The following is a 26176-nucleotide window of genomic DNA, read 5'->3' as shown; positions in this document are numbered from 1 at the left end:
CCAGACACTGAGCTGAAAACAGTCGGGTTTTCATCAGCTGAAACAAAAGACAGAAGGAGAATGTAATTGCTGGACTTGGGAGAGGTGACACCCCCTTATCCATGCTGATCTCCATGGACACCAAGGCACTCAGCACTTTTTGGGACGGCTGGGGCTATGTTTTCCAGCAGTTGCTCCAGAGCCACTCTTTTAAGCCTCTGCAGCAGTCTCTGCTGGAAAACTTTGGTTTCACGCTTTGAATTCTTTCTCAGATGGAATGAGAGTTGGTCCAGTCTTTGGTTTCCCTTGTTGTGGAGTTCCTACTAGTGACTTTTTTCCTACCATCCTGAAAAAGAATTTCCACATAGCTTTTCCCACATTGTTTGCAATGGATGATTTCTCTGTAAAAATTTTAGATGGCAGCTTATGGGACTCACTGGTGCCTGGGAGACAAAGCATGTGCTTTAATGTTCATGGCTTGACACAACTTTGCTTCTTAGCAGCACCTTAGAAAGAATCCCAGGATTCACCAACACGAGCATGCTCTTTACCACCACTTAATTCTCTTTGCGCTGCATTTTATCTTTGCTTAGTCTGGTGCATTACAGATGCTTCTGATTTCCATCATGTCTCCTCTTTCAGGCTGGCTGCTACCAGCAGTAAGGATAACTACAGAAAACTGTGTCAAACTGTCTGAATAAAACCTGAACGCCACACTGCTCACAGAAAAATTCTGCTTCTTTTTTTCAAGGGATGTTCCCAGAATACACACAATTTGAGGCAAAACAGAATGACTCTCCTTAACAAACAGATGCCTTTATGCTGCTCCACAGCACTGAAGAACGATGTTCTGTGGCTGTTTTGCACATATTTACAGGTAAAACATTGGGAGTAACTTGCCCAAAAATCCCACAAGCAAAAGCTGTCCAAGCCTGGCTCTATCTTTAAGCAACTGTTTAATTTTCTTTAAAACTCTCCAGCAGCCCATATAGCAGGTGTTGCTGCTGGAAAACATGTTGTGAAAGGGTCCCAAGGCAGGGCTTGCTGTTCCTCTCTGTTTAGGTGAAGGGTTTTTGCCTGTTGTTACTGGCATTGAGCTGTGTGGTCCCTTCCAAGGCAGGCTGCTTGGTACACAAGAAGTGATGCAAGTTGTGGAATCGTGTGAGAGGCTTGTTGTCACTCCAGAAGTGCAGGAAAGGGACTGTTGTTGGGGGCAAATCCCTCAGTTTCAGCCCACCTAACCAGCAGCCTGGTTTCTGTGCCTGGAATTGGTGTTTTGGCTACCTGGAAACTGCTCTGGGGTGAGGTACAAGGCCATTGATAGGATTAAATAACTGACTTCAGTGATGTCAGCATTATTTTACACCTCTCCCATTTTTATTTCTAGCCCCACGGCCTATTGGAGCCACCTTTTAGGCAGCAAGTTTACTAGAGCAGGGATCTCACTTTTAGAAATCTCATAATTTGTTTCAAACCAGAACTAACTTCACTTTTGCAAGTTCAGGTCAGTGGAGTTATATCCCTAGATCACAGGGAATTAGGACAAGAATAGCCCCTGTAGCATGTTCTCTCTGCAGTACCTTGCACAAAGACAAGAGTTATAAAATAATTCAGGTGAAGTTTCTGGAGTGGTTATCATCAAGTCATGTACTTATGGGCTAATAGTTTAAATTCATTGTAAAGCATGGGCTTTAGAGCAAACAGCCCCAGCATTACTGGCTGGGGCTTTTAAAGGATACCCAAGGATTGGGCTTTTTGCTTGATACCCAAAAGCCCAATGCCAAACTCTTCAATCCCTTTAGTCAAGAGTGTGCAGGGCAACCACCATCATTTAAATCACCATCTTGGGTTGCTTAGTGCTTCAGAAAAGAGCAGTTTGCATACATTGCCAAGGGAAAGAAGATGAGCCCTGATGTGCCATTCAAACCCATGTGCCTGTCCTTTATGGATCCAGCTGTAGGCAAGGGCTGGGGTGAAGCATGTCGTGGGAAGGCAGATAACACAAACATGAAAGCAGCACAAAACATGAGAGCCTATAAATAGCAGGAAATAAAGAACAATACTGTGATAAAATCCATAAGACAATAAAGACCAATGTGGGAGAGACCATTTCCCCCCCACCCTTCTCCAGAGTTTCTCCTATTTCCCAAAGCTGCAGAGATCATCTGACTGCTGTGTGGTACACGCCAGTCAAATAAGTACCAACTCAAGTGCTTGAAGCCTTACACAAAATATTTCAAAACTCTGTTCCATTTTCTTTCTTGATGTCCTGCCATGACTATTGTGGTATTTAAACCCATTCCCAACTCACCAGCTCGTCAGAGCAAGGAGAAAAGAGGGAAGAAGAAGGGGGGAAAAAGCCCTATGGAGATTTAGAGTCATTAACAGCCTTTATAGGGTTTCAGACATTTTTGTGGTAATTCTTTGGAAAGGACATATCCATGATGAGCTGGGGTTTATTTTGCCACTGGCATAAGAAATTAGACTGATTCCAAGAAAATATTTGCTGTTTACCAAGAAGAGGGCAAATGTAACTAGAAAATGGCAGTGGATGTGACCTAGGAACCTTCCTTAAATTTTGGGTCGTTAACAACTCCTGACCTGGCCCCTTTGAACTGGATCCTGCACCAAGCAAGTCTCTGGCAGCTCTTCCACAGAGTAAATCTATGGCTGTGCAGTGGGCACTGCAAGGCTCCCTCCCTTCATTGGCAGCAGCAACTGAAGATGGTTAATTATCCCAAGAGATATCCATCACTCGTAAACCTGCATCTCACAGGAACGTGTCCTGTCAGGAGGTAGCTGCTCCGTGGGCCTAAAATGTCACGAGGACAGCTCACAAGTACAAATATTTCTGTTTTGGCATGTAAACTTGTCTGGGGACCAGATTTTCTTGGATATTTCTGCACCATCCTGTCTCGTGGTGCCCTAATTTCTGAACCAAATCTTCAAATGGGGTAACACTAACTTAGGTGAATGGTGTTAGGCTGGTTTATAGCAGGGGAGGATTGAGGCCTTATTGTAAGGAACAAGAGGATTATATTGGCTTCAGAGTTCATGTCAGAGCTGGGACTGGAACTCAGGAATTACTGGGCAATTTTCTCAATTGCTTCTGTTAGCTTTAAAGAGGCAGTTGTGCTGAGGAAAACCTCCAGGAATATCCGATTTAATGTCAAATCCACTCTCTTTTTCCACGACTGGTTCTAAGATGCCTGCCTACTAATGAACGTGGCCTTTTGTGCTTAAACAATGGAGTTGCTCCCTCCTGGCCTATTTGATCCTCTTACAGGATCCCATCAGGGAGATCCAAGGACAAGTTTGGAGGTGACGCAAAGAGAGGTGCATTATGCTTTGATTCAGAGGTTCAGAGGGGACAGCGAGGTCTGAGGAGGTCTAACTAAAAGGTTGACTGGCTACCACCAGTGCTACGTCACACTCCATCGTGAGCCATGGCTACCACATGAGGGATTTATATCCCTCCTCACCCAAGGGCTGGATTTCTGCGTACATGGAGCATGTCCCATGTTATGCTCTTCAGCTTTAGGTCCCTTCATGCTCTGTTATGGAGTTTTCTGCTCTGTTCTGTGAAGGCAGAAAGCCTCAGATGATGTCCCTTCAACCCCATGGGCTGCTTTTTCCTTTTGAGGCCGTGTTTTGATCTTAACTAATGTTTACAGTTTTCTCCCGTAGGGTAGTGGGGCAAATGTTCCCGTTCCACCTTCTTTTCTTTTCTTTTTTTTTTTTTTTTTTTTTTTGGACAGGTATGAACATTCTGAACAGGGAGATGAAGCAAATCAGACAATTCATAACTTCTGACTTCTCAGTGATTTAGCCCCTGCTCACCATCATTTCTGAGTAGTGCAGTGTTTATAAGGGGTCCTGGTGGCTCGACATTTGACTTCACATGGTTTATGAAATTTTGCTTGTTCTGCCTTTCTTGTTCTTAGTCCACGAGGCAGCTTGTATGCTTTTCTGTATCCAACACTTCTTTCTGCCTTTTTTTTTCATTTCCAGAAGGACTTGTTCCTTAGAACAGATGAACCACATACTGAGAAATGAACAGGCCAGATTGTATAGTGCTCAGCACCCACCGTTGAGGACAGATTTTCCGGAGAACTCAGTTTCCAAGGAGGCATCTAAATAAGTGACAGATACTCAAAGATGGAAATGTGCCCACTTATTTTGGTGCTCAATTAGTGCTAGAGCTGCTCTGAAAAACTTGCTCTGATATGGCTGTTCTCCTTCACTTATGCCACAAGACTTCCAAATCTCCCTCTTTTGTACCCTATTTATGTCTCTCTGCCATGTTTACCCTCGTGCTGTGCTTCATCCCACAGGTCTCAGCTGACCTCTCCCTGCTTGTTGCCATGTTCTTCTGTATCATTAAAAGGTCAGCATGTACATACACTCACATTTCTGTCAAGGGGCCCATCAGGGCTAATGCCCCCAAATGCAGAACATATGTGCAACATAAATTAATTGTTAAGGCTAATGCTGATTGAAGTTTGGTAATTCAGCCTGCAGGATATACCATATGTTTGAAGTGTATTGTCCAAGTTTAGATTTTAAACTCCCAAGGGCAGGGACCACTCCTTCCTCTGTGTTTACATAGCATCAATGAGACCAACAGTGCTTGGGTCTGAAATACATTAACCTTAGCCAATGCATTGTTAAGTTTAATAATGACTAGTTAGCATTAAAGCACAATGGATAAAATATATAGACAAAGACATATTTTGGCAGAGATTTTTGTCATATTTTTGATGCCAAATTCCTACCCAAGTAAATGGTCACTGGTCATCTAAATCATTGAAGTTTTCTTGGAAAACTCACCCTTCATATTGCACTGTCCTGGTTTTCCCTTGTTCAGCAATTGACATTAGGCCATGAATCACTATTTATGGTAACTTACTTAGAGCCCTCCAAAGTGAAAAGTCTGGAACAGGAAGGCACCTAAATGAGATGCCAGACAGTGAACTCTGGGAATCACAGAGCCAGGGTGTAAATGGGCAAAGGAAAATAAAGGTTTTAAATGCAAGAACTTAATGTCATTTTTTGTTATTTATCTCATTAATTTGTAGTCTCCAGAAACCACACTCAAAGGTTACTGTACACAGGCCCTCCAGCGGGAGGATAAGAGAACTATAGGAATGAATCCAAACCCCATCTGAACTGACAGGCTGTTTTTCAGTGCGAGTTATGCAACGTGTTAGTACCTCTAGGTATAGGACCAGTGGGATTTAAACTTGTACAGCAGATGGTCCGTGCATCATTGCTGGAATGCGCCTGCTGACCCTAGGGCAGAGCCTGAATGGACTTCAAAAGAGGGACTGAGCATGCTTCAAAGTGTTATTGTTTAAATGTTCCACTAAATGGGGACTCCGGAACAAAATATCTAGCTGAGGTCAGTCTGAAAAATGTCAACACACATAATGAGAAAACAGTATGTTGTGTGAGAAAGAATATTTCATAGGGGTATTCTGGCTATTTTGAGTTGAAAAAAAACCACTTTTATCATGTGTGTCAGCAGGTTGTCATAATCTAAGTGTCTTTCTTCATGAGCTGGGAGCTTCATTTGCTTTTGTTGGAAAGAACAAGCTCTGTATGTGAAGGTCATAAATACCTTGTGTGTGGTTTGTCCACAGACAGGTACGCTGGGAAAACCATCAACCAAGTTATGGCAAAGGTGTGTTACAATACAGCATTGACTGAGCCTTGAAAGCCTCCCTCCCACTCATTTCAGAGGAAAGCTTGTAAGGACATGCATTTGGTTTGGGAGCATGACCCTGTGATTTCTAATCATGTACTCTGTTCTGTTCTGTTCCTCCCAAAGCCCATAATGCCTGCTCATAGCGTATTCTTTCACTGGTGTAATCCACAAGTTTTGGCTTCTCCTACCTCTATTCAGGGGGAATTTCAGTAGGAAGAGGATTGGTTTCATGTTCAAATCAATAGGTTTAATATCACAAAGGAAGATTTCTTAGGAAAGTCAATCTTAACAAGATCAAGCCTTCCGCAGAAAATTCAGGATTCAGCCTTTGACTTGCTGGTCCCTGAGCTGCATCTTAGATGTTGTAAATATCTGTGGTCTGGTAGCTTTTGGTCTGCAAAAGGTTTCCATGTTGGCCACTGGCAATTCAACATGGGTGGCTGAAAAATAATTTCCTTTGCTGGAAGCAACAGCAGCAACCTGAACTTTCACAGCACCTTGTCCTGCTGGGGCATGCCTCTATCTTGATGGAGACACGTTGCAATAACACACAGATTAAAAGCTAACCCTCCCTGCAGACGTAATAAAGATCCAATGCCAGGAAGAGCAAACAAGCCCCATGTTAAATAAAGGGAAGGCTTGTTCCTTTCACATATCAATATTCAGTAAGATCAGCCAACTCGGCATGCTGGAGTGAAAACAAAGTCACCAGGCAGGGTAAAAAACTGAAGGGCTCTGGAGAGCTATAAAAAATGAGGTGTCCTTAAACCAAGCAGGTAACTTGGGTTTGTTTGTAGATTCTCTGTATCTTTGTAACATGTTGTAAGTGACACAAAACTTGAATAGCAATCAATTTAAGAGGGTCAAAAATAGCATCCACACCCTCCCCAGAGTCCTGGTTGTTACACTCAGTATCACTACTCAGCTGTTAGCTGTGGCCCAGATTAAGCAAAAACTGTATAACCTTACCTAACTGAGTATGAATTCAGCAAAGCTTTCAGGCTTTTGCTTATCTTCAGTGTATGCTTAACTTTAGTAAGTATAGAAACTCTTTGTTAAATAAGACTTTTAGACCTGCAGAGAGCTGATAAAAAATCAGTTTCACCTATTTTATCTGGTTTGCCAAGTGCTACAAATAGCTGATACTCTATGTGTAGACTGTTGCAATTATGCAGTAGTCACAACTCAAAGTGTGTCATTAAGTTAAAGGTGATCTGTTATCTCAGTGTTCCCAAAGCAGAGGAGTTACAACACATTTCTGATTAACATAATCAGTTTTAGGAATCCTGGTTCCCTGGAAATATTGTCACTCCAAAAGAGACACATTCTGCAAATTCTCCAAACTTCAGCTTATTAAACCCTTCATGGAGAACAAAAAGCACGAGTCAGGACAAAGTGAATTTGTCTTAAAAATCTGGACAAAACTTTGCACAACAGGGTAATAAACTTCAGTAAACTGAAGGAAAAGATATTACATCCATTACTCAGTTCGCATTTTTACTGGAGTATAATAGGACTATAAACATTTTCTGTCAACAGCTTACAAAGAAACTTGTTCTGAAAGCGATGCATGGTGAGAACTTGCATCTAAACTGGGTATGTCTAAATTAGACTGAATAGAGAACACTCCCAAAGGTGGCTTTTGGTTAGAGCTAGTCAAGTAATACAGAAAAAAGTTCACAAATATTGAAAGAAACATCACCCCCAAACCTCACAGGGTCCTCCCTCCGTATGTTCACTGTACAGAGTATTTTGGGGGTAGTGTGTTTATTTGGGTTTGCACTTTGCAGGTAAGCAGTTCCCAGTCCGTGCTATTTGGTATTCTCCTGTTAGAGTGCAAAATGTGGCCAAGTGTTTTGCTGAACAAGGAAGGACTTATAAATGCACTGGGTGAGGCCTACAACACTGCAGCTCTGGCTTCAGTAGGTGGCAGAGATTCTTTAAGTTTTCTTGCTCATTTACATTAAGCAAATAAACAGAATTCCCAAACCATGAAGCCCACAAATTTTGCATGTAGCTACTCTGTGTAATCACAAGTTCCCTATATGGTTACTTTTATCTTCCCTCTCCCTCAAGATTTCCTCTGCCTGTATTGCTGCTGGTCTTTATTAAGCCCCACATTCTACAGACATTCATGCGCATGATTTACTTCATGCTTCTAGGCAGTTGCAGAGGGTTCAATAGGTGTTAAATAGGTAATGAACTAGAACACAATAGAACTGCATATCTGCACAGATCAGACTGAACACAGTGAAGTTACAGCTGTACAGAAAGTTTAGCACATGGATAAGAGTTTGCAAGGTCTTAGCTTGTAGGATCTACCAGAACTGGCACTTGTGTTTGTGCAGCACCTGGCACAAAGGATCTCTGAATCTGACCAGGATCCCTAGATCCCAATATGCTGTAAGTAATGACCTGCTACAGGGACTATAATTAGGCACCAAACAGCAAGTACTCAAAGTTCACAAAGACTCTAGGACGGGGTGTTGCCAGTATGTCTGCTGACGTTCACATCTGCAGATTGTTCATTCAAACACTGCCTGTTTTGGAATACTAAAAGATTCCCACCATCCATCAGCTGCTACCTGACCTCTTTAAAATAAACTTGTCTTAATGGGCATGTGCCTGGATCACCGAAGAGACTATCAAATTTGGCACTATGCTGCAGTGGGAAAGCCAAGCCTGGGTGGTAGCAGTGGCTCTACATTCTTACTGTCAGATATCCTGTCATGAGGTCAAGGTTGTGGCACAGTGATGTGGGGCATGAGCCCCCTGGCTGCAGGCTGCCTGACCATTGCTTGGATAACCATTATTCCAGGCTTTTGTCACACATCATTATACAGGGATACACTTAATATCAACTAAATGAAAGGTGAATGACTGTAAGCACTTTGTCACAGCTACAGTGGATTTTCAGCAGCGACAGCAGCGTGCCAGGCTGAGGGGCCCAGCCTACAGCTGGCAAAGCATGTTTTATGTAGCTTTGTGAACACAGATTATGCAAATGTATTCAAAGGATGTTCTCGAGGCAAATTGGTTGGAGCTAAATTTGCCCAGATGCTCTTGAATCTGCTTATTAGAGTCCTTGGCTTAAAAATTAGCTGGAACTGATGAGTTGAACCAGAGCTGACTTTAGGATCCTTGCATATTAAGAAAACCACAACTAGATTAAATGTGTGCATATCTACGTAGCATGGAAATTCAGCTCTCAATTCCTGCTCCCACTCCTCCCAAGATGAGGGCTTTACAACGCTTAACATGTGGAGATCTGGAGAGGGCTGAGTTTTTAAGTTAAGAGAAAATGAAAAAAAACAGTTTTCTCTTTCATCATGGCTTTTGATTTTTGTAACTGTGTTTCATTTTGCCTGTGGAGGCACTCCCTGGCAGTGAACTCATGCCTTCCCACTCCAGTTATACATTCCATTACCAAAGGTGAATAATCAAGACAATCATGAAGAATGAGAGAAGTATGTACTTGCTTATGCAGATAATGACCATGAAGGATGAAATCACTTCAATCCTGAATTAAAAACAACTACTTCAGGATCCTGTTACGGTGGCAAAAGATACTGGAAGAAGGTGGAATTGTGTTCTCTCAATGACAGCGGTACTTTTGATTCCTTGGACTTCTTTCTCTCGTAAGGGGACTATTAAGGGAAACTATTGAAACCTTTCTTTCACCTGAGTATTGACTTTAAGAAAGAAAACTGTGTCCTGAACAGTGGTTTAACCCAGTTTCTCCAAGAAAACTGATAGAACGTATCTGCTCAGCCATGGGGCATTTTCACAGACTGACCATACATTCGCCCCATTTGTGGCCACCTCTGCAATCACTTGCAGAGCCCCAGGGCAGCAGCTCTGCCATCCCCCTGCCTCAGTCACCCTATGCCAGACACTAACTCGGATCAGCCTTGCCCTTGTGGCAGCTACACTGTGTCTGACCCCTGCCTGGGTGTACAAAGGTGGGAAAAGGGTGGGCCATTTCCTGCGCTTAAACAACTGAGCACTGTTAGCTCAGGGACAATTGAGTCTCTGGTGTTTATACTGTCTTTGTCTGGATAAACTGTATGGATGCAGTTCCAATGCAGTCACCAGGAGATTTTCTTGCTGATATTCATGGTGCCAGCATTTCACCCTTAAACTGTATTTTGGGCATCCACATCTTGAATCAGTATCTCAAACCTCTTAAAACTGCATGGTGCTTATGTTTGGATTTATCCTTTAGTATTTTCTTTTGCTGAGGAAACCAAAGCTGAACATGGTTTTATAACATACGGTCTTCTTCATGCCCTATAGAAGGTAAATGTCACCTCCCTGTGATGCACTAAGTGATCCCTTTGCGTAGTCTACTCAAGTATCCTCAAAGAATTTGACACCAAGGATGTCCCAAGGGATTGGCTTCCCAATGCCACCTTCTGGGATTTGAGCACTCAGCTTAATGTAAAGCTCCAAATATTGCTGAGGTAGACAGAGATATTCAGTATCTCACGCTTCACAGAACCCAGATGCATTTTGCACACACCAGCTGTAATGTAAGGAACTCGAGTTAAATCAGAGAATTTCTCTTCTTTCAGCCTCCAGCTTTTCTAACTGTGTTGCAATGATTGGTCTCCAGCTGTGAGGAAATACAGAAAGCTTCTTGTTTAGTAAGTTTTCAGTAATCCTGAAGAACCCAATTCCTCCTTCCCCAAAATGGCACAGTCTGTGTTCCTTCAGAAACATCTTCCTAAATTACACCAGACACCAAAAATACCTCTCCAGTCCCATAGGCTGTGATAGGACTTATAGTATAGTTGCACTGACATTCAGTCCATAAACACTTACCATTTCCTTCTGAATTCTTCCCTGCCTTATTCTTGATAGTGTGTTAGATCTGCTAACAAGTGAGAAGAGGTCTGTAGACCTCTCACCTGTAGAGGTGAGACCATCTTGTACTCAAGAGATATCAGGAGTTAGACCTATCTGGATTTTTTGCTTGCCTTAGTATTCAATTTGTACATCATCCTGGGACTGCCTGCAATTTTTCAGCATAAAAAACATCTGAAAAAAATTCTTAGGAAAAACTGCATATTTAAGATAAAAACAAAAATAAACCCTACCAAACAAAACAATCTTTTTGTTTGTCCATAGGGCTTAGTGATTAAAAGATGATGGCATAGAAGATTTCTGGATTTATGGATCCTCAAAAATCCCTTTCTTCCTCAATGGCAATTATACTCCTGAGGAAACGTCAGATGCCAGATCTAGCCCTGGCATCTTTCAGTGGATTATTCCTAAAATAAAGAGGCTTTTCCAAGCCTGGTGGTTTCAGATGTTATGATCGGTGTTTATTCATTTGTCCTCTCTTTCCATGGAACTGGCAGTGGCTGTTATTTCTGTATCCAATAGCACTGTTATGTCTGTTGCTCTAATCTAGCTACTTATATGGTCTCCACCATTGCGAAGTTTGAGCATATCCCAAGAATTAATAAAAAAACCCTAAATAAAACTCCTAGAACAATAACAAACTCTCTCCTTCTTCCTTCCCAGCCTGATCTTAGCACGAGTTGAGTTTTTGTGCTTGTATGTCTGTGAGGAACTTACTGAGGCAAAGCTGAATTGAAGAAATGTGTCCCACCTTCAGCTGTGAAAACAGAGCGTGAAATTCTGACATGGGAGAGACCACAATGGTGACCTGGGATGCTACAAGAGTTTGTGTCAACTAGATGTGCTTCCCCTAGTTTTTCTGCTCCTTGGTCCTGGCTCAGTTGTATTTTCTATGATTCTTTGAATCTGAAAAGTTATAACATTTATGAGGGGCAGAGGGTAGAGGGGCAGAGGGTAGATGTGGAGTTTTATTTTGATAAGGAGAACTATTATTTCTGCTTGGAGTTGAGCTGCCCTAATCAGCTGTTACTGGAGGTGTTGCTTCTATTTATTCTGACCACATTTGGATCAAAATCAGCATTTCTGTGTGTGTCTTCTCCATCTTTGGGGACTGTTGTCTGCTATTCCTGCAGACATTGTAGTCCCACGAGACAAAATTTACCCTGCAAATTCAGTCTCTGTTTTAGATAGCTGTCTCTCCAGAAGGCTGTGACTAGTTTTTAAAGGCTTGTTGGGAGTCTGGTCTTACCTTCTCACCTTTTACCCGGTTTCTTCTTGGTACCTGCAGCCTAGGGGAAGTCTGTGGGTCTACCAGATTTGTGGGTCCACCAGCTTTGGCGAAGAAACCAAATCCTGTGTGCTTGAGATTGGCAAGATGTTGGTGAAGATTTAAGTGCATTAAATCCTACCTATATAAGAACAAGCTGAAGCTCTTGTCATGTGCTCTGAATCCAAGAGCAGCAAATGGAAGAACTACCAGTGTATGAAAATATAAATAAACACATGCCAACATTAATTGGAGGAATGTGTCCTTCTCACTGACCTCAGCCCATGTGACTGTACCTCTACTGAAAGGGACATGAGCCCTTGATTTCTCTGTAACAAGTAGACAGAAACCTCATTTCCAGCTGACGGATTAAACTGCATGTGAGGAAATGATTCAGTGCTGGATTGCACACACCTTTTTTTAGACCTGGATCAATGAAAAGAAGTATCACTATGTCTCATATTTGGGCTAGAAATTAAGCAATTTGCGTACTTGCAGGAACGAGATACAGTTGTCTCAGAAGTTTTTGTTGGCAATAGAACAGGCAGCTGTCAACGCTTCAGCCTAGAAGTAGATGCAGCTCATTAGGACAGTTGGATATCATCAGATTAGCTGGGCTCGGAGATAGGGTGAGACAGGAAAACATATGACAAGAACTGGCATCGCAAGCCCTCCCCCTTCAGAAATGCTACCTCAAAACCAAGGAATGTTGTGGTCGATCATAGCCAATATCAATACAATATATCCTAATTTGAGGGCAGACTTGCCAAGTATTTCAGCAGGGGTTTCAGTGCCCCTGGTACACATAAAAGTTATGGCATCAGTTCTGGATTAGTTACTGGGACTCTGGTAATGATGTTCCTGGCATAGCACTCCTTGCAAACACGTACTTTGGAGGAGTTCCCGTACATTTTTTTATTGTCCTCTAGAGCTGTGGTGGCAAACTGTGTGAAATCTATCCAGAAAACTGGAAGAAATCAAAACTAAAGGGAAAAAAACAACTAAACCTGATTAGAGATGGCAAAAGCTTTCTTGTGTAGACCTAAAAGTAGGTCTGAAATCAAAAGGATACGGGTCGACTATGTACGAGTCATGGGGGAGGGAGTTTTAGACTTTCTTTCAGTTCTGTTCTAAGGCTGTCTGAAATATTTTGCTCAGTTCTGGGACCAGAAAGATGCTTGCAGACTAGAAACAATTCAAAGACAAATGGCAAACAAAAGCAGCAGCAAAAAATACCTGAGTGGCAGCAGGGACCAATTTTGAAGAAAGCTTAAACAGACCTTGGATCAGTGACAGACTAAGGTAAGCAAGGCCCTCGACAGTACTCCATGTGTACTTAAAAAATGTAAATGCAGCAGGCAGATGAAATGTTTGTCAGCATGCATTGCCATGATTTGGTTTTGTGTTCAAAACCTCTTTGTTCTAAACACACTTCCCTTTTCAGAGCACGAGCCTTAGCTTTGCAACCCAAGCAGCAGGGATGCCTTGTGTTTCTTTAGGACTTTTCATCAGATGATCCCCAAAAGCTTTAAAAGGGTGAATTAAAGGGGCTTCACATTAAGGGAAAAAAAAAAAAGGATGTATTTCTTTCTTCCAAAATGCAGTCAGCTGTGGTGTAAAGTAAAAGAGGATCTGGATTCTCCAGAGGGTGAGATCCTTCTCCCTTTACATTACTGCAGAGTTACAAAGGATTCATTATCCAGCCTTAGTTCCTTTCTGGGGACACTGTGAGCAAAGGAAAGAACAGCTCCCCAGTTATCAAGTGTGAACTGCAGCAAGCAGCACCAGGAATAGAAATTGTATCAATTAAAACGTTGGGGATGAATAAAAGAGAAAATTGCAATTTCCTTGAAGGGGATGAGGCTTGATCATTGTAACTGCTGCCTCCCTTTTTAATAATGGTGAGGATGTGCAGACATTTGTGTAATTTCTCTGCTGAGCAGCACCTCTGCTTACTCAATAGATTACTTACTGATTTAGGCTTGCTATAGCAACACCAAAACCACTTCCTGTAGAGCGTGGATGTGCTCTGCAGGCCTCCCAGGCATACACAGTTAGCAGAAGTTATGAAACTTCATGGAGAAAACACAACACAAAGTACTAAGACGTGTGGAAGCCTTAAACAGGGGTGTAACTTCAACCACTATTTAGTCAATGCTAAGGGAAAATAGTATTGTGATGGCCTTAGAACCTCATTATTTTTGAGATAGCTTTTAGTTTGTTAATAATCACGAGGAGATTGCTTTATAAAGAAAATAAACAATTTTGATTTAATTTGAACAACTCCCTTAAAATACTATTTCTGTGCACACTGAGCACACGTGATATCATTTTAAGCCTTATACTTGTGTTCAGTATTCATTTAGCTTTCATTACTGACAAAATTTCAAATGCCAGAGGATATACAAAACCTGCTAGGTGATTTGCAAAATCTTCCGGTGCTGGAAAATTTTCTAATGATGAAATACTTTATTAATTGCTTCTATTTTATCTGATTTCTGGCTATTGCCACAGGAATCCTGAGGGCTTTGCAACAAGGAAGATCTGCACTCCTTAAATCATAATTTCTGGGATTATGCTAAAGCACCATGTAAAAACAAGTATTCATTATTATTCAGATAATTCTCCATTTCAAACATATCTAAGTGAGAAAAAACAAGGAATTCACCTCTAGGCTGTTTACTAATAAAATCCCCAAATATTTATGTAGAATTTGATTAGCTACTCGGTGTGATCCTGGGAAAGAAAGTTCAAGGTCTGCTTAACCTGGAGCTTTTCCTCCAATACACTTCCAACTGAATTGGGAATGGCTTTAGTAGTGTTTCTGCTAAAAGTATTCCCTATGCTTTTGATGTTGAGCTTTTGCTCACTGGCTGTTTTGTGTCCTTGGCTGTAGCAATAACACAGCAACTTTTGCTCATTTCCCTCATATTCTCAGAACAATTCAGATTTTGGTCCATGCCCAGAGAATCATAAAACCATGGACCATAACTTTGGGGACATGTTTCTACAAGCACTGGTGATGAAATTACTCCTGGAATATTGCAGTTAGTTAAAATATCACCTTGCTGGAAAGTATTGGCAGACTGAAAGGAAGAGAAAACATCAGAAGACTTGAGAGGCTCACACATAACAAAAGATTAGAAGAATAGCTTTTGAACCAAAAGACAAGTGGTGATTTTGATGAGCACAAACAAGAAGGTCAGTGTGGATGTTTATACAGAAACATGAGAAAAATCTCATTTACCTTACAGCTGAGTCAAGGGGTGTAGTTCCCATACATTTATTCCCTGATTGCAAAGAAAATGCCCAACCTGGACTTAAGCAGACCCCAGCTGTAAACACCGGGTCTGTTGTGGGTACCTGCCTCACAGCCAGTCACACTGCTGGAATCAGTTTTCTGATATTCAAAGGGCAAAATATTAGAGACTGTGCAGTCTGCAGGGGCCCAGCACAGGCAGGGAGACAACTGTCTTGTGGGATGCTGGAGGTCTGCAGAGATCTCCATGGGCTTCTCTTCCATCTCCGATTTCTGCCCTGCCAGCCTTGGAGTGCATCACTGTTTATTACCCAGAGGGGACAGCTGAATTCCTTCTGCAGCAACAGTATTTTTTTCTGATGCCAATGCCATGACCTTTATTCATGAAAAACAAAGTACAAATGGGGAAAGCAGGGTGGAACACTGTCAGAAATGTGATGTAAACAGCTACGAAGACGTGGTTGTGCTCCTCCAAAGCCATTTCCCATCAGGTAAGGATCAGAGCAACAGGCATTGCAAACACAGCAGAGATCCTATCTGATATTTTGTTAAGCTAATTGCCTATACCTAACAGTAAGGTCCAATAAAATTTGCCAAATCGAACTTTTGTCAGATTAGACAACATCACCAACAATAGCTTCCAAAGGATTTATGGGAACAAATTCCCATTCCAGGTACCTGCTGACATTTTAAAAAAGTCAGCCTTTTTTTCTAGCATTCATGAAAGTAACATGAACAATTCACAAGAGAAGAGCTCCCATTTTGTTATGGAAACAGTCTCCGCAGTGCCCTTGAAAATTTATCCTGAGGCAAGTTTGAAATAATTCATGCTTTTGCTCTTACAAAAATATCTTCATGTTTGGAGCAAACAGCTGTTTTGCTGGTGGAGGACAGTAGAAATATGACCTGGATTTAAATCTGTATCTTACTGGGAGAACTGGGAGCTTAGCCTCCCAGTAGGGAAGTGAAAGTCAGGCAGCGACAATTGCAAAGTGCCAAGAGCTCTGGAGTGGCATGAATTCAGCTTGAGGGGAAACCTGAGTTAAAGCCAGGTGGAGTGGACATGTGGCGGTGTCTGCTGCTCCAGCTAGAGATGGTGCCTATGCCCTGAGCTCCAGCAGGCCAGTGGATGTGCCTGCATAGATGCCATACCCCTCTCCACATGGCTTCACGGGACCTCTGGAGGATACGGATGGAAAAGCTCTCAGGAGTCCACCGCACCCTGCACTGTGTGCCTCTGCTCTAGGATTTATTTGACTCTGCCATCAAGCAATCCCAGGCCCTTTTTCTGGCTGTTGCTACAGCCCAGCCTGGCCACGCAGCTCCTCTGACAGCTCCCCCAGCCACCATGGCCCCCCGCCACACTCCCTATGGGGCAACACGGACCAAGACTCTTTGTCAGTGCTGTGGGCATCCCAAACCCACTTTGGCTGCGCCACAGGTTGGTGGGATGTGCTTCCCAAGGAAATGTGGTAGTCTGTGAGCAACTTTTCACACTTCTCTCCATGAACTTAATGAGCCTGACAGGCAAACTTGCAGGAGTAAAAATAAGGAAACTTGAGGACTTTGGCTGACACAGACAGTAAGAGAAAATGGCTTAGTGCTACAGGCAGCCTGTGGCCAACCATTCACAAAATATTAACCATTTGTGGCCCATTTAATAATCACCAGGTGTTAAGATTGGGCTTTGAGACAAATCAGAGCTGACTAGCATTCAGCAAACAGATTTAGAGGCACAAATCTGGATTTCTTGTGCTTTGTGCTGAGCCTGTTCCATAGGGAATTGGGGAATGCCACCTGCCCACATGTGAGGCGTGGCTGGTGGTTCACTGTCTTAACTCATGGGACCAGTAGTGGGTACCTGGCAGGGAAAACACGCCCATTACAGGGGCAGTCCCAGCTGAATGTGTAGCTGCCAGGCTGGAAGGATCCTGGTGTGATCCACTGTGTTGGTGGATCTCAGCAAGGCAAACACCCCCATCATTACTGCTTTGTGTTTTGTTTGACATAATAACTGCAGGGCTACTGTGCACCCCACAGCACTGAGCCCGAGGTAGCTGAGAGAGCTCCGGGGAGCTTGGGGAAGACCTTACAAGCTCACAATGTGTATTGCTTTATATTAATGCAACTTAGTGTTTAAATGCTATTTTTCTTAGGTGGGCATTTTAAATTAACTGTTAGCAGATTTTATTAATTGCATGTGAAGGGAAGATCAGACATCTTTTTTTTTTAAGGAACAGTAAATAGCTCACAACTTTCAGAAGGCAAGATACTTCTAAAACCAGTTGGGACCCAAACACGAAGTGGTGGCTGCTCCTGAGTCCTGGGCTGTGTTCATCAGTCCTGTCAACTCTCCTTAATTCTGGTTGCACTTATACAGAGGAGAGACTCTACGGAGGGATGCTGGACCTTCCAGGTGAAGGTGGGGAATGCCATGTGTACGTGTGTGCATTGGCCAGGCAGAGGGAGGTTGCCAGTGCGTGGGGTTTGGGGTATTTCTGTCTCCTTAGTATTTCTGTTTGCTTGCTCCAGAGCCATGTAGTTCCGGAGGGGCACCGCCTTGCAGCTCTGTCCCTCACTGCCATCCCCTGCAGCCACAGGCACCACACCAAAGGCTTGGAAAAGGTCAGAGAAGAAATTCTCCTCCCTCCAGCTTCTCTTCTTCCTCAATGGGTTGGTCTTTCAGGAGGTGGGAGGAAACACCTTGTAAAAATACCATTGCCAAGGCTGCCTCTAAACAACACATCAGATTTGCACACTGTTAGCACATAGAGACAGGCAAGAAAACCCCCTAAAATTCTGTCTTTCCTCATAATACCACCAAGTGAGTCACCCTGGCCTCAGGCCAGGTCAGGAGCTCCTTGCCCAGGAAGCAACCGGGTAAACTTTCCAAAACCTGCGTCTGCCTAGGTTGGGAGATGAGCGTCAGGTATCCCGAAAGAGAAGTGCAGGGATGCCATAGTGAATATTGCTGAATTTATTTTAGGCAGTGGAGATTCCGGCTGAAATATCACTTGAGAGCATGCCAAAGGCCCAGAAAAGGTAACTGCTCAGGAGGCTCAAGGTCATCCAAGCCTGGCCTCTCCTCAGTGGCACTGCTGCCTTAGGGAACAACGGTGCTGCCACTGAGGTGGAAGCCAAGGCATCCTCCTTGGGGCACGCGGGCAATGCTTTGGTGTTTGTGCCCAGGCTGTGCCGGAGGACGGCGGGCTCGGACGTGCCGGGAGAGGTCGGAGCCGCCACACGTGGGTAGCACAGCAGATGCTGCTGCGTCACTCGGCCGGGTGAAAGTGCTGCTCCCGGTGCCGGCTCTGCCTCCCCACCACCAGATGCAAGCGATTTGTTTTGCATTTGGACTGGCAGTCCGGAAAACCGAAGCGCTGTGTTTTTAAGTTTATATTATATGTTTGGTTTTCAGTTCTGTTAATTAAAGTCAGATAACTGAATAGCTTGCAGGGTTCGTTTGAAATTTATTTTTTCTATGCACTCATTTGAAGCCCTTTCTCTGCTTGCAGTGCATTAATTCACCTAGCTAGAAATTCTATCTGTCTGAACTCGTACAAACATGCATTTGGGAGTGGTTTTGTTTCTTACAATATTTTCTCTTACTTTTTGCCTACACCTACCGATGTAATTTGTCAGAATAAACCAGGTAATTTAAAATCATTTTTTATACACTCTTCATAACTGTTTCACCATCACTTTGAGAAGGAAGGCAGCAGAGGGACCCATAAGCAAATAGAAAGAAATATGAGCATGTATGAATTCACTCAAGTGATCACTCTTCTTCCTCTCTGGCGAGTTTAATCCATCGGCTTTTCTGGATCCATCACGTAAGTCGAGAGGGTTCGCCTGCCTCAGTAAGCTCACCACCATATATTTTTGGACTATTTTCCACTGTGATGCCCACTGTCACCTGGGATGTGGTCAGGCGAAGCCTGCCCAGGTCGATGACTAGCTCCAAATGGAAATAGAAGTGGTTCTACATGGCAGCCTCAGACTCTGAGGACCCTTTACTGCTTTCAGAGTGAGTCTGCCACAACTTCTTCCCCATCTCCCAGCCTACATCTCCTATGGCTTCCCAGCTTTCATGCAGGACCTGTGTAACCATTTTTACTTTGCAGGAGATGTTCTGCTCATGAGGCCAAAGAAATCTCTGCAGCATGGTGGGTATGTAATTAGCAGGGAAAGAGGCATATTCAACATGTGCATCATCTCCAAGCACACTTTATGCTACTGGAATACTGCTAACAGAGGACTTGGTCCACTGAGGGAACATCACTTAAACTGCCCAGACCTGAAGCTTTGCTTTCAGGACTGAAAACATCACGTGTGGACATGTGCAAGGATGTGCCAACATAAAGCAGCATTTCCTCTGGTCCACAGACAAAGCTCTGAGTAGCTCAGCAAAGCACATACCTGCTTCTTTCATGCACGAGTGAACATCACCTGAACTCAGCAGTGCCTTTCTATATAAATCCCAACTCTTATGCATTGTGTAAATAATGACTCCAGAATTGGATACAACAAGATGAATTTTTCTTTTTTTTTTTTTTTTTTCTTTTTTAGCAAGTACATTTAGAGTCTAAGCCTTTTAGGGGCTTATATCTTGGTTATTAAAACTATCATTTGCCTTTTTTTTGAAAATTGAACTCGTGATAAAGAGGAACTTTATGTGTCAAATTCTGATGCAGAAGTTCTGGTATGCTTTTGTAAAATACAGAAGTGGAAAAATGCAGGTTCTATGGTAGAAAATTGTTTTCTTCTGTGTTTTTTTAACATATTTTATATGACTGGGCCAGCAAAGAACAATGCCAACATAAAAAAAAAAAAAACATTACCTGTTGATCTTGTCACATTTTGGCAAATTTAGACAGGTACTGCAAGATTTTATAAGACATGTTATGTAATAGTTCAGGCAAAAAATGATTTAAAAAGATGAGGTAGCATACATCTAGTCCTAGGTACTTAGATTAAAAATAAAAAAACAATTGAGAAGTGCAATAACTGGATTTGCTAATGCCACATGAAATAAAAAGATGAGCACACATTTGGATTTCTGCACAGCGCAAGTGCCGCAGAATTTTCCTTAGGGAACAACCCTCTATTGGCAAAGTGTGGTCAAACAGAACAAACCAATCTTTTCTGTCTTTAATTGTTGTGATTCTGTTTAAAAGTTAGAAGACGTCAATTTTAGTGTGTGGAATGCAATTGTGAAAGAAAATGGGTTTCCTGAATTTTCAGTGATTGACTAAAATCCACACACATACTGGTTATTTTAATTTAAGGGAAAAGGATTTGGTTTCTTTATCCTGTTACATAACACTGGATCTATTCTCCCTTGAACACACAAGTATGTTTATCATTAATCTTAAAGAGAAACAGTTGTCCTTCAAAATCCTTTCTGAATTTTTGTCTATTTTTTTTTAAAGTTAGATCCCAAATGACTGGATATGAATTGATGATGAAAGCACATTGTTTATTTTTTTAATTAGATTACTTTAACCTCATTTATGCATAGTTCTTTTACTGTTCTTCCCAATAGCAACAGTGAAGAAAAAACATTGCTTTAGAGCGACTTCCAAAATGCAAAACATACGGTTCATACAGCATCCAGCAGGAGACAGAGTACCTGTTATTGCTTTTTTAGCTCACTTTTATGAAACTGGCTGGCTTTCAGTTTGGAGACATTCTTTAATAATACATACATGTTTCATTCTATAGTGCATTCCTTCCAAGAATTTTAAATTGCTCAGGAGCTCTTGAAAATCCCGGTGAAAACCTTTGGATATATGAGAGGTTTTTATTTCCAGGTAGCTGACTGTCAATTAACTTGAGACACTCGCTTTTTTCAAAAGCCAGCAGGACCACTTTGGTTCCAGGCTGTTTGGTTCCTCTGTGTTTGCCTCTCACTTTGGGAATCCACCCCTGTAAAACATCAGGCATTTCCAAACTCAACTGGTGTTCAGAAAGGACCAGCTCCAGCCTCTCAGACTTGCTGAGTGCCTCTAGTTAATATGTAATTAGCTTGATGTAAGGGAAGGACCAGTGCAGGCAATCCCATAATGGCTAGGCAGTCTCAAATATAAGCAAAATAGGCCACCCAGAGCATTAAAATGAGAGAATTTAATGCCAGTTGGCTACTTTTCAAGAAAACCTGTGGGTTTTAGTTGTCTTTGTGTTTGACTTGTAAACTGTGTGCATCCCTGGGCTCTATCACTGGCAGGTTCACATGATGGGCAGTGTACCAAAAACACAGGTCATGTTTTGATTTCTGTTTGATATTTTATTTATATATGATTTATATGGATAAATTAAGAAAAATTAACTGTTCAGGCCATAATTTCATGTAAAATAAACACAGACTAAAACTACAACAACTTAGTGGATTGGGTGGATTAGTGAGATATCCTGGTATGTAACAACAACAGCAACAATTTATTCCCCAATTTAGTAATGCTTAAAATCTGCAATCCACAGTCACTCCATGATATGCAAATCCCTTACAAAATCTGCCTTCCTTTTTCGAGCTCAGGATCCTCTGCTAAAAAGGTTGACCCCATAGAGCTTTATATAGGAAATTCATGTCTAGAGAATCATTAATGCAAGGGACTTATTCAGACCATCTTTTTGCCATTTTTGCTTACACAGTCCTTTGCAGACAATGCTGTCCATTTGTCTCCTAGCTTTCTGCTGGACTTCATGCCTGGATGAATTTTGCCTTTTTAACTTGAATGTTTATATGTAAAATCTCCCCAGTCCCTGCAAAATCTCCTCCTTGTCCTTGCCCTATCTTGGTCCTGACTCCATGAAACATCATGTTCGCTTTAGCAGCCGCACAGTGAAAACAAGCTGTTCTCCTGAAAAGTGAAGAAATATTAAATCTGTTCCAATTTAAAAATGAATGAGAATTTGCTGACGAGCATATTTTAGATCCTGGTGTGATATCCTTCCCTCTGCCTTACCTGATAGAAACCTGACCTGGCTCTGCCATACTCCTGTGCTAATACGCATCCATCTGCGAAATCTGGCACTCACATCCCTGCCTCTCGAGACCTCTTTAACCGGGTGCAAATACAGCGAATCTCTCCTGACTTTCGTGCCATCTCAGTAGATTTCCACACGTTGTAGCCAAGCTGGGGATTTGGCCCAGTGTCTTTTTTAAACCCTGTGACCCAGACGTGGAGATTAAAAAAGAGTTATGTTATCGGATTAAACAGATACAAGAGGCACTCGCTGTATCAGCACCCGACACCTTAAAACTCTAGAAAGTAGATCAGCATGGTAATGGCAAAAATAGTCTCTGAGAAAGAGGGAAAATGCAAAGGAAGGTGATGACTTGTGCCTTGGGCTGGGGTGCAAAAACCTGCCGCTCTGGCTGGTCACCAAAGCAGCCACATGGATAGGGTATTCTGCTTCTTAATACTGGATACTCTTGAGGTCTGGTACACAGGTCATTTGAAGTACACCTACCTGTAACCAGAGTGATTTTGGACTGTCCTTAGTTTAGGTTTGGGTTAATGTCTTCAGAGTGGGGTTTTTAAGGGGTTAGGCTTGATTGCGCTATGAATGGCATCAGCACACGCCGAAGTCAATAGATACGCAGAAGCAAAAATTCTAACAGATTAAAGCCAGACCTACATGAAAAGGACAGTAATTTCAGGCACCATTTGTACACTTAATATTATACACATGCTTATGCTTTGTAATTCGGGCTCCAACTTGTGATTTCAGTTACATAAGAGAGTGGAGGAGCCAAAGGCATTAGTGCTGCCATACACTGCTGCAGCTGAAGGCAGAGTTCCCCCAAATATTCATCAGGCACATTCTCAGAAGTTGTGCTGTCTCATAATGAAATAGCAAACAGCCATGTGCATATCTATGACACAAAAGGACTAATTATTATTATTATTATTCCACTTAGTTCCAGGTACTGTGTACACGCTTCTGACTTCAAAACAGCTTTGGCTGCTGGTTTTTTACCCCAAACATATTTTTTTTAAACACAGAGAGCAACCATGTGCTTTCTGTGTCTGACTTTTAATGAGTGAGGAGCAACAGAACAGAGAAAGCCAGAGACAAAATACAGGCTTTGATTCCCCTAGAGAACTTGAGCAAAATATTCCACTGCTGTCACTGGTACAGCTGTGCTGGCAGGATCCTTCATACAGACGAGGCTCCAGCCGCTACTTACATTTCACCGATGTGACTGCTTGTTCCTAATCTGCATCAAGGCATCCTCACTGCAACCAAACAAGTGGCTGCAGCAGTGAGAAATGCTTTTGCTTCATTCCCTAGTGTAGCCAGAGCTTGCCTGTGTTTGTAGTCCCTCGTGGAGTCTCACAAAATGTGAGCTGCCTTCTGAAGGATGCCTACAAATCGAAGCTGCAGTACACAAGAAAGCTGAATCAGAAGACGTAGGTGGCAGCATGGACTACATCGTTACAAGTTTAAACCAGGCTGTTCGGTGGAGATATGACATCAATTAGCTGCATATATCCTATACTTCTATCTCTTTTTCAGCTAAAAACCTACTCACGTTGGAAATCTGCTCAGATACTGGAAAATCACATGGGCACTGCAGTCAGGGCAAATTGTGACTGTGGCACAGTGTGTTTGGCATCCTGTACTGCCAGCAAGGAGTGTGCAGAAGGGGTGCAGCTTTTGCAAGAACCAACTAAGGAAATCAGCCTTTTCTAGAGACCTCCCTGGAGGCTGCTGTGATGGAATTTGTTCCCCCAGAAGCCTGTGCATAGGCAACGGGCTCCAGAGGTGGGCTCCCAATGACTGCTGTCCTAGTTTGTGGTGTAGGAAGGTAGCATCTTGTATCCGGGAAAGCCTGGAGAGCAGAGCTGTGGGGACTGTTCACTCTTTTTTGGTGCATCTCTGCTGTTCCCAGTGTCGTTAGTGCCGCGGGACTTCTGCGAAACACAGATGGCCCAAAATATCCTTTCACCACTACTCTGCTCCCACAATGCAAACGGTATTTTGCAGTACAGAGGATCTTACTAAGTCTTCAGCAGGGGTTATATGAAAATTCCTCACGACTCTGTGTGCTGCTGGACCCTTTCATTAAGAGAACCAGAGGGGATGCAGGTAGGAGAGCGAGGACATATTTGAGTCATATACCCGTTCGCCTGCAGGGGAAAAGCACCAGCTTTCGGTTCTGTGAAACCCAACGCAAGACAAAACGTTGCCTTGCTCATTTTCCCTGCCGATCGCCCCGGCCGTACTTTGTTCTCCAGCTGCGACTGGAACTGCCCGGTGTCGGGGACTGCGCTTTTGGGAGGCGGCAGAGCAGAGCAAGGAGATCCCGGCCGCCCAGGCACCTGCCAGGCCACGCTCCCGTGCTGCCTTCTCCAGCAGCACACGGCTGCCGAGACCAAACGCCTCCAAAGCCTGGCAGGGCGGCACCGGGTCCAGAGTACAGTTTCCCGGGAAGAAAAGTGGCCGCGGAAGATCAGAGCCAGAGCCCGGGCGCAGCGACGGGCAGAGCTGGTGACAGCGCCGTGGGATGCTTTGACTGCGAGAAGGGCGCTCTTTGTGTGAAGATAAAAAATAACGATTAAAAAGAACGCACGAAAATAAAAAATAGCGAGAGGAGAGCGACGGCTGGGAGCCCTCGTTCCGCTCCTTCCCCGCCGCGGGACGCGGGCCGGCCCCGGGCCAGCCCCGCTCCCGCTGCCCGCGGCAGCCGCGGGGGAGGGCGAGCGGCCCGGGGCGGCCCCCCCGGGTGGCGGCGGCCGCTGCCCCGCACCCGCCCACCCCTCCCCGCCGCCCCGCGGCCGCCTGCCAAGCCCGGGCTCCGCCGCCGTGTCTGCGGCATGGCCCCTCCTCCCCCACACCCCTTCCTTTAGGCTCCCCCCTCCCCAGCAAAGAAGAGGCCGTGCCGGTGTTTTTCCACTCAGCAGGATGGGTGATGCTCAAAGCTCCCTCATTAGACAACAGACACGAGAGGTCAGGAAGAAAGCGCTTATAAATTACCGTTTCCTCCAGCTCGGCGCTGCTAGTCGCGCCGCACCGCTCCGCCGGACGCGCCGCACCGCCGCAGGGGCGCAGCGGCGCGCAGGCACCGCGGCCAGCGGACGCAGGTACCGGCGCCTCCCGGGCGGGAGGGCGGGCGGGCGGCGGGGCTGCCGCTGCCGCCGCTGCCGCTGCCGCTGCGGTGGTGGCGGCGGCGGCGGGGCCGGCGCGGATCGCCCCGGATCCCCCCTCTCTGCGAACAAAGGGACGGCCGCTCCGCGCCCAGCGGAGCCGAACCGAGCCGGGCCGGTGGCGGCGGCATCGTCGTCCCTTTGTCCGCCCCGGCTCGGGGTGCCCCGCGGGCGCGCTTTCCCTTCCCCCTCTTACGTTTATTTGTTAATTCATCCTTCTCCTTCCAGCCCCCTCCTCCCCAGCTTCCCCATTACCCCGGCGGGGTTTTTGCTTCCCGGCGATTATTTACCCCACCCCTCCCCCCACCTTGCGTTAACTTTTTTTGGCGATAACAGTTCTCAGCAATTCCCCGTTGCTGGCGGCCCTCCAGCACATCTAGGGCGCACGCTTCTCTCCCCGGCTATTTTTGTCCATTTTCTCTCTTCTTCCCACCCCTCCCCTCCGTGTTTTCTCTGGCTGCCGTGCGCTAACCTCGAGTGAAGAGGCTGGTACGGGCAATGCTACATCTGATGCTAATGGGCCTACCTGGTGGGTAATAACGCTGCTGCTGCTTTCGTGCTGTTTCCCTCGTTTTCCTTTTTATTCCCTTCGTTTTCCATTTATTTCGTTGGTTTGATGCTGAAATCAAAGTTGTGATTGGGGCTTGGAAATAAAATGCAGGGACTGCACAGAGCAGGTTACTGAGCTCAGCGTGGTGTGAAGGGGTGATAATTTTGGGTTCGTCTGGGGGTAACTTGTATCCGAAATTCACCCGCTGGCTTTAAGATAATGAATGCCCATCGCTGCCTGAATATTGTACCAGGCGCTACGTGGGAGGACTCACAAGGTTTCCATATAAGAACATGGGAGAATTTATTTCACCCAGGCGAAGAAATGTGCAGAGTATGTGTTATTTATGAAGCTGAAGGCAAGCTGTGTTATCCTTAGGCAGCTCCGAGAGTGA

General features: G+C 44.1%; 2 protein-coding genes across 5 annotated transcripts in view; one reads left to right on the top strand and one right to left on the bottom strand.

Annotated features, from left to right (window-relative positions):
• Positions 1-26176, top strand: part of SLC6A6 (solute carrier family 6 member 6) — an 87114-nt gene that overhangs the window by 11092 nt on the left and 49846 nt on the right. Inside the window, exon 1 of one of the 4 annotated variants that reach the window (XM_039384860.1) lies at positions 24992-25169. The exons of 1 other annotated variant lie outside the window; for it this stretch is intronic. The gene's annotated coding sequence lies outside the window, so the exon portion shown is untranslated. Of the gene's footprint in view, positions 1-24991; positions 25170-25739; positions 25762-26176 lie in introns of those variants that run through there. 2 more of the 4 variants (XM_027713831.2, XM_027713832.2) reach the window with 2 other exon arrangements.
• On the bottom strand, positions 23107-26013 carry LOC120323932. Its single transcript, XM_039384855.1, has 3 exons — positions 25985-26013; positions 25063-25294; positions 23107-24617 (listed from the first exon to the last, which is right to left on the bottom strand). Exons 1-3 carry the CDS (start codon positions 26011-26013, stop codon positions 24120-24122), a joined length of 759 nt encoding a protein of 252 aa, XP_039240789.1. The 3' UTR covers positions 23107-24119.

The sequence above is a fragment of the Pipra filicauda genome, unplaced genomic scaffold (assembly GCF_003945595.2).
Source record: "Pipra filicauda isolate LSUMZ 115617 unplaced genomic scaffold, ASM394559v2 scaffold380_size693359_pilon, whole genome shotgun sequence".
Classification (NCBI taxonomy): Eukaryota; Metazoa; Chordata; class Aves; order Passeriformes; family Pipridae; genus Pipra; species Pipra filicauda.
This window is presented reverse-complemented; position numbering and strand designations above follow the sequence as displayed.

Bases quoted from the DNA above. Each gene is read 5' to 3' on its own strand.
- LOC120323932 (XM_039384855.1), bottom strand. From the start codon at position 26,013: ATGGGCATTCATTATCTTAAAGCCAGCGG. The intron at 25,295-25,984 runs GTGAATTTCGGA...CTTTGTTCGCAG, and splicing joins CATTATCTTAAAGCCAGCGG to AGAGGGGGGATCCGGGGCGA. The intron at 24,618-25,062 runs GTAATTTATAAG...CTTCACACAAAG, and splicing joins GCGCCGAGCTGGAGGAAACG to AGCGCCCTTCTCGCAGTCAA.